At 44.0% G+C, this 6,000-nt stretch overlaps 1 protein-coding gene across 1 annotated transcript; it reads right to left on the bottom strand.

Moving 5' to 3' along the window:
* Window positions 1-209: 209 nt before the first annotated feature.
* FBXO5 (F-box protein 5) lies at window positions 210-4,074 on the bottom strand. The gene is made up of 4 exons (XM_054280454.1): window positions 3,359-4,074; window positions 2,967-3,057; window positions 1,628-1,789; window positions 210-461 (listed from the first exon to the last, which is right to left on the bottom strand). Exons 1-4 carry the CDS (start codon window positions 4,072-4,074, stop codon window positions 210-212), a joined length of 1,221 nt encoding a protein of 406 aa, XP_054136429.1.
* Window positions 4,075-6,000: the final 1,926 nt, after the last annotated feature.

The following is a 6,000-nucleotide window of genomic DNA, read 5'->3' as shown; positions in this document are numbered from 1 at the left end:
ATTTTCACATTAAAAGGGGCTTCACTCACCTCACTCAACAGCACGAGAAATGCTTTTAAAACCTTTCTGAGCAGGATGATTAAATAGTACAGAGGAATAACAGAATTAACCATTTCTATCAATATGGAATAGCAGAAAGCATTCCCTTATGGATGACTAAAAAAAAACTTCTATGGGACGTTTTCCAATTTGTTCTGGGGGAGGATGGATCACAATCTCTTTAGATTCTGTTTGCTTTTCCTAGTCCCAGGAAGCGGCCCTGGTGTGGAGCTGTGTTTCACTGGTTTGCTGCTGACACAGTCAATGGAGCTGTGGTAGCTGCACATGCACTTGGTGCAGAAGTCAAAGCCACAGCTCTCACGATTGCACGTTGCTCTTTGGAGGTAGGAGTCATACTTGGCAGGTGAGCCACAGCGATGGCAGGCTTTAAGGCTTTCTGTGTTCTTCAAGTTCCTGGCAGCCTGTCGGAAAAAGTACACACAGAAAATTGTGAGTAGTGAGTAAATACACTCCCCAAACACTTCATGATATTGTCTTAGTGCCACAAAACATATTATAACGCGTCCTAATGTAAGGAGACAAACTAAAAACTTAGCCTAATTCTTGTTGCATCAAATTCTGATGGAGTTCAGAACAGGAATAATTGGGATGCAATTGCAGGTATTTTGAACTGGAATAGAGGTAGCCAATTTAAAATTCTTAAAATTTAAAAGTTAAAGGACAGGCTAAATCAAGAGCAGTAAGGATAGTGGCCTTCCTGAATCTTCCAAACCTCATTCAAGGATGGTGATGTAGTTGTATATAGATGCGTATATTAGGAATTGAATTTTAAGACTGCTACTGAACAGTTGTTCTTTTACATTCCTAATGCTACAAAGTCTTGTATAGTAGTATTATAGCATCTTGATTAAACTTTCCAGTGACCTTTCATCTTTTGTTATTGCATAAATTTGAAGAATAAGACTGGAGCATAAAACCTTTTTCTAGTTAGAAAAATATTTTGTTTAGAAAAAAGCAATAACTTTCAATAAGCATTTTTAAAAGTCTTATAAGATACAGGTGCAGGTCTACATTGCAAGTATGTGGGGAAAAAAACCCCAGCTTAAGAAAGGTGAAGGGGAAACAGGCTATTGGCAGTTATTGACAAATGTGTGACACATTATAAGTAATTAGTTAAAGTAATTTTAATGACAGGTTCACAAAATACCCCACAGAATGATTAAAAGAAATATGCAGTGCTAATTTTTCTAAAAATTAAAACTAAGAACTATTAAGTCTTTCAGTATTTTTCTATTTTCTTCCTAATAGTCCATCAGTTTTGAAGCAAAGTTGACAGTTTTTGTGATATTGCTTATCTGGAAAATATGTGATTCATTATAAAACCATGGGAAATGACAGGAAATCACTAAATTTCTTCATATCTGAGAAGACAAACTTTATGCAAAAAAAAATCACTAAGTGAAACTATTAAGGAAAAAAAAGGATGTAGAACATCCCAGGCAGCCATAATAATAAGAATTACAAACACTTGAAACTGGAGATGTTACTTTCAAAAATACACTTTACTAAGTGCTTGCTTGCCAGACAGAATGAGAGAAATTAAAAATGAGTGGAAATCACCACTTACCTCAGAAAACTCTGTGAGCCTGCTGTGATTCCTAGATGCTTTGGATTTGTTGCTTTTTTTGTTCAAGTGTTTTGGTGGGGTTGCTTTCTGAATGGAAGCTAAGGACACTCTGTAGAGAACGTACTCTCTCGTTGCATCACGCTCTGGTGCCTTAGTGACATTCTAATGAAAAGAACAGCAAAGACTTAAATTTGGGAAGAGAACTTACACAATACAGAGTTTTTTGTTTAATAGAAGTCATTAAGTAATTTTAGATTCTTCCTCCTGGTTTCCAATAATAAAGCATCACACCAAGGAGTGCTACTGATTTTACCATAACTTTCAGTTACTTCTGTTATAAATGCATAGAACAGCTCCCTAGTTCCTAGTCAATACCCAGCCATCTTCTCTCATGTAATCCTACTTTCAAAGTAACACAGTTAATTAGGCAGAGGATGTGACCTATTCATCATATTTTTTAAAGCAAAAATCAGTACTTTCAATTCTTTATGGTGAACAGGAATGCTTGAGGCTTTCTTTGTGAGAAATAAACTCCGCCCACTAGTTTTCCAAGTTTCCAGTTAAACAAAAAAGCATACAATAGCATGGAAGAAATCAAACTTTATGGGATGAATATTCAGTACAAATGTTTCACCCTGACAGCACTGTAAAATACTACATAACATTTAAATTGTTCAACAGCCTTATCCTGTGGCAGATCCTAAACCTTTGTTTGTTCTGTCTCTCCATCTCTCAAGAAGGAAAAAAACTTAGTTTTAAGAGTCCTGACTTGATAAAGCACTAGCCTAGTGTGGATGGATCAAGTATTTTTATTTCACAGGACAGAGGCATTAGGAATTGTGCAAAAAGATTTTCAATTTTCCGTAGCAGGCATGGTGGACTTCAGAAACTCCTGCTATAAACAGAGACCCTGATTCACAGGGCCACCTGAGAGATTTATCTCAGTATTCCTCACTTCTGGATCAGTGGGGATGCTGAAGCAAGCAAGTCCCTGCTGGGAGACTCTAGCTGTGGGCTAGAGTCTCCCAGCTGTGCTGGCAATGACTCTCTCCTTCCTGCCTTTCTCTGTAACACAGGACTTGCGGAAGCTCTTAAAAACATCTGCATCTCTCCTTGGGTCACCTTCTCAGTCAACCTTCCTTGGGGTCCCCAAAGCCCCTCAGGTAACTAGCAATGCTTGAGGCAAGGCATCCTAACAGGACAAAAAAACCCCCAAAAAACAACAAAAAACCACTCCAGGGACAGTTTTCAATCTAAGAAACTTATCTGTGATCTCTTAAGCTTAGGAGGAGACCTTCAAATAGCAGAAAAACACTGATGGTTCAGTGCAGAAACTTACAGAAAGGTTTTTCACAGCTCTGCTATGGATTTGGAAAATCCATTTTTCTTCTTGTAGAATCTTCTGCCATGTTGTGCTGACTTTGGCAAAACTGCAACAACAATACAAACACATCAGTTGCCTCCTAGGAAAGGGATTTATTAAATAGCAAGAACAACCTTTTTCTTTTACATAAGCATAGAATATGTTCACAGTTATAGTCTTTAATTTGCCTTTTAGGGAAAAGACATTCTCCATATGTATCACAGTTTACATTGTCACATCGTATTTTAATATATTAACACACAATACTAAACATTGAGTAAATGTCACATGCCCCATATCTAAAACTACAAGGCATGCGATTAGGTTGTTTCCTTTCTAGTGAAATGCAATGACATGAACATACTTACTTTACTAAATCCATCTTGCTGAGATGCCTTAAAATGTTTGCTAATATATGCCTCAGGTTCTTTTGGAAGAGTTCAGCAAGAATGTCTATTCTATCCAGCCCCATTTTCTTTCCAATTAAGTTACAAAGTTCAAATTTTCCCATAGAAACAATTCTATCTACAGCAGCCCAAGACTTGAGATTTCTTTTACCACTTTTTTTCAAAGTTGAGCAAACCACTTCTTCGTAATGGACTACTGGCAACAGTGTCTTCTTTGAAAACTGTTCTTGTTTTTGGTTCTTCATGAGACAATGCTTTGGTGTACCACAGAGGTTCCCAGCCAAAGGTAAACTATCCTCATGTTCTATTGCATCAGCATAGTGAGTGCTTAACATAGAGGAATAACCACTGTCCTCATTAAGTTTACTGCTTTCCATTGCCTCCATTTCACAGATACCTTCATCAAGTCTCTGGGTTACTTGGTTGTTTTCTTTGTTATGTATGGGTCTTTCTCCATCTTCAATATCTAGATTTCTGGTGGCTGCATGGTATGAGTCACTAAGGAGTATTTTCTGATGTTCTTCTGCACAGCTTTTACAAAAGCCTTCCTCATAATTCAAGGGGCAGGATTTTTCCAATTTTGTTTTCTCCACAGCACATTTCAATGGTGCAAGCCCAGCACGGAGAGAATCAAAATCACGTTTCATTTTGCAAGAGCGGTTAAGGTTCGATTTCATTTTGTTGTTTGTATTCTGCAAGATACAACAAGGGCAGAATGAAAACACAGCATAAACTAGATCACAAATTCTTTCTCTTATGAAGACTCTACCATGCTTCCCTTCTGACTCGCCCTTTTTATCTGACTCACCCTTTAGTATCTAAAATACAACTAATGGAACTATGGATTTGAACAGCCACTGATTATACCTACGTAAGATCTTTCCAAAAATCAGTTTTATGCTGCATGTAACTAAAGAAAGAAAACCGACTGAGTGATTTACTTGGCCACCATTTCACCAACATAGATGAGACACACATCAGTGTTTCCACTTCCTACCATAAGGGCAGCAACACAGTCAAGACACTTGAGGTCCCTGCAAGGGACACGAGTGGCAGAGGGTCCCTGAGTGACTGCAGGCCTGTGCAGGCCAGAGAAGCCTGAAGCTTGCATTCAAGACCAGAAGCAATGCTGCTGCTGCTGTAGCCAGATATCTGGCATTTTTGAGAAGGGAGGAGGCTGGGGGGCACAGGAAAGGCTTGAGTGCTCACATGTGTGAGCAAAATACAAAGGAAGCAGCCATACCTAAACAATGATCAGTGAAATAAAGGTTTGAGCATGACTTAAGGAGGATGGGAGGTCGATAGATATCATAGGAGAATTGATACGCCCTTTTCTTGCCCTGTTCCATTCCCCTCCCCCGCGAAATGTGGTGCTATCTATATTAACAATTGCGGGGGGATGGGCGGGAGCTGAAGGGGAGAAGGAGGTCATCTCTCCCCAGTTAAATTTAAAGGGAAAATAAATTTTAAGATGCTTTGCAATCCGTAGGAAATAGAAGATCCTCGATTTGAGTAAGCATTTTAAAGGATTTAAGCACTTCCAGCAGTTTTGTAAAGAAAACGAGAAAAATGAGTTTCGTGAACGACTTAGAGAGTAAGTTCCCTCTTTGTACCTAGGTTTGGTGTGAGAAAGGTGCAAACAGGCTTATGGCTTTGTATCGTGTGAGTTGGGGAAGAAATGCAAGCCCCTCCTAAGCCTCCCCCTCCTCCCCTTCCCTTCGTCCATGCGAGAGGCCAGAGAGGCTTTTGGGCTGAAATCCTGATTGATTGGAAAATGTTCCAAAATCACATTTCGGTGCACAGGGCCTGCCCCGACCCCCGGAGGAGCGGGCTCAGCCGCGGGGCCCCGCGGCACTGTCAGGCTTCTCCCGCCAGCGCTCAAGATGGCCCGGCCGGGTCGGTGCAGGTAGACCGGGTCCCGGCTCCGCCGTGCCCCAGGAACTTCACCCCGCTCCTTCGGGCGCCTCCTGCAATGGAGGATTTCCCCCACAATGGAGGATTCCCCCTAACACGGTGGTGGCGGGGCGAGCAGGACCGCGCCGGGGGGATGCTCTTCCGACGGCGTGGCCAGCGGGCGGGAGCCAGAGCGGCGCTTCCCCGCCCGCCGCTGCCCGCCGGCGGGAGCCGGGCTGCGATCCGCATCCCGGCCGTTCCCGGCCCCGCCAGCGCGGGGAGCCGCCGGGACCACCCCACACGCGGCTCCTTGGCGGGATCGGGGCGCTCCCTGTCCGCCAAGGCGCCACCGTCCCGTCCCATCCCGTCCCGCCGGCGGGATAGCTGCGGGGCTAGGCTAGGAGAGCAGTGAGACCGGGCGGCGGCCAGGAATCCCCATCCCCAGTCCAATCCCCGCCGCAGCGCCGCTAGCATCCGCACGGTCCCGCCAGCACGTACGCCAGCAGCTCCCGCCACCCCATCCCAAGAGCCCTGACCGCGGAGCCCCGCCGCCCCCGAGCCGCCCCCAGAGCGGCGCCCCGGCCGTGGAGCCCCGAAGCCCCGGAGCGGCTCCCGGCGGAGCTCGGATCGCGGCGGAGCTCGGCTCGCGCCCCGCGCTCACCTGCAGGGTTGCACCGGCGCCGCCGCGGGCAGGGAGTGAGTCCCGCTCG

The sequence above is a fragment of the Melozone crissalis genome, unplaced genomic scaffold (genome assembly GCF_028551555.1).
Source record: "Melozone crissalis strain CALT ecotype California unplaced genomic scaffold, PUWL_Pcris_2 ptg000027l_1, whole genome shotgun sequence".
Taxonomy (NCBI): Eukaryota; Metazoa; Chordata; class Aves; order Passeriformes; family Passerellidae; genus Melozone; species Melozone crissalis.
Note: the sequence above shows the minus strand (reverse complement) of the source record. Positions and strands in the feature narration are given on the sequence as shown.

Excerpts from the sequence above, each read along its gene's own strand:
- FBXO5 (XM_054280454.1), bottom strand. The coding sequence starts at position 4,074 with ATGAAATCGAACCTTAACCGCTCTTGCAAAATGAAACGTGATTTTGAT. Across the intron at positions 3,058-3,358 it reads AGCAAGATGGATTTAGTAAA|TTTTGCCAAAGTCAGCACAA; the intron begins GTAAGTATGTTC and ends TTGTTGTTGCAG. Across the intron at positions 1,790-2,966 it reads GAGCTGTGAAAAACCTTTCT|AATGTCACTAAGGCACCAGA; the intron begins GTAAGTTTCTGC and ends TCTTTTCATTAG.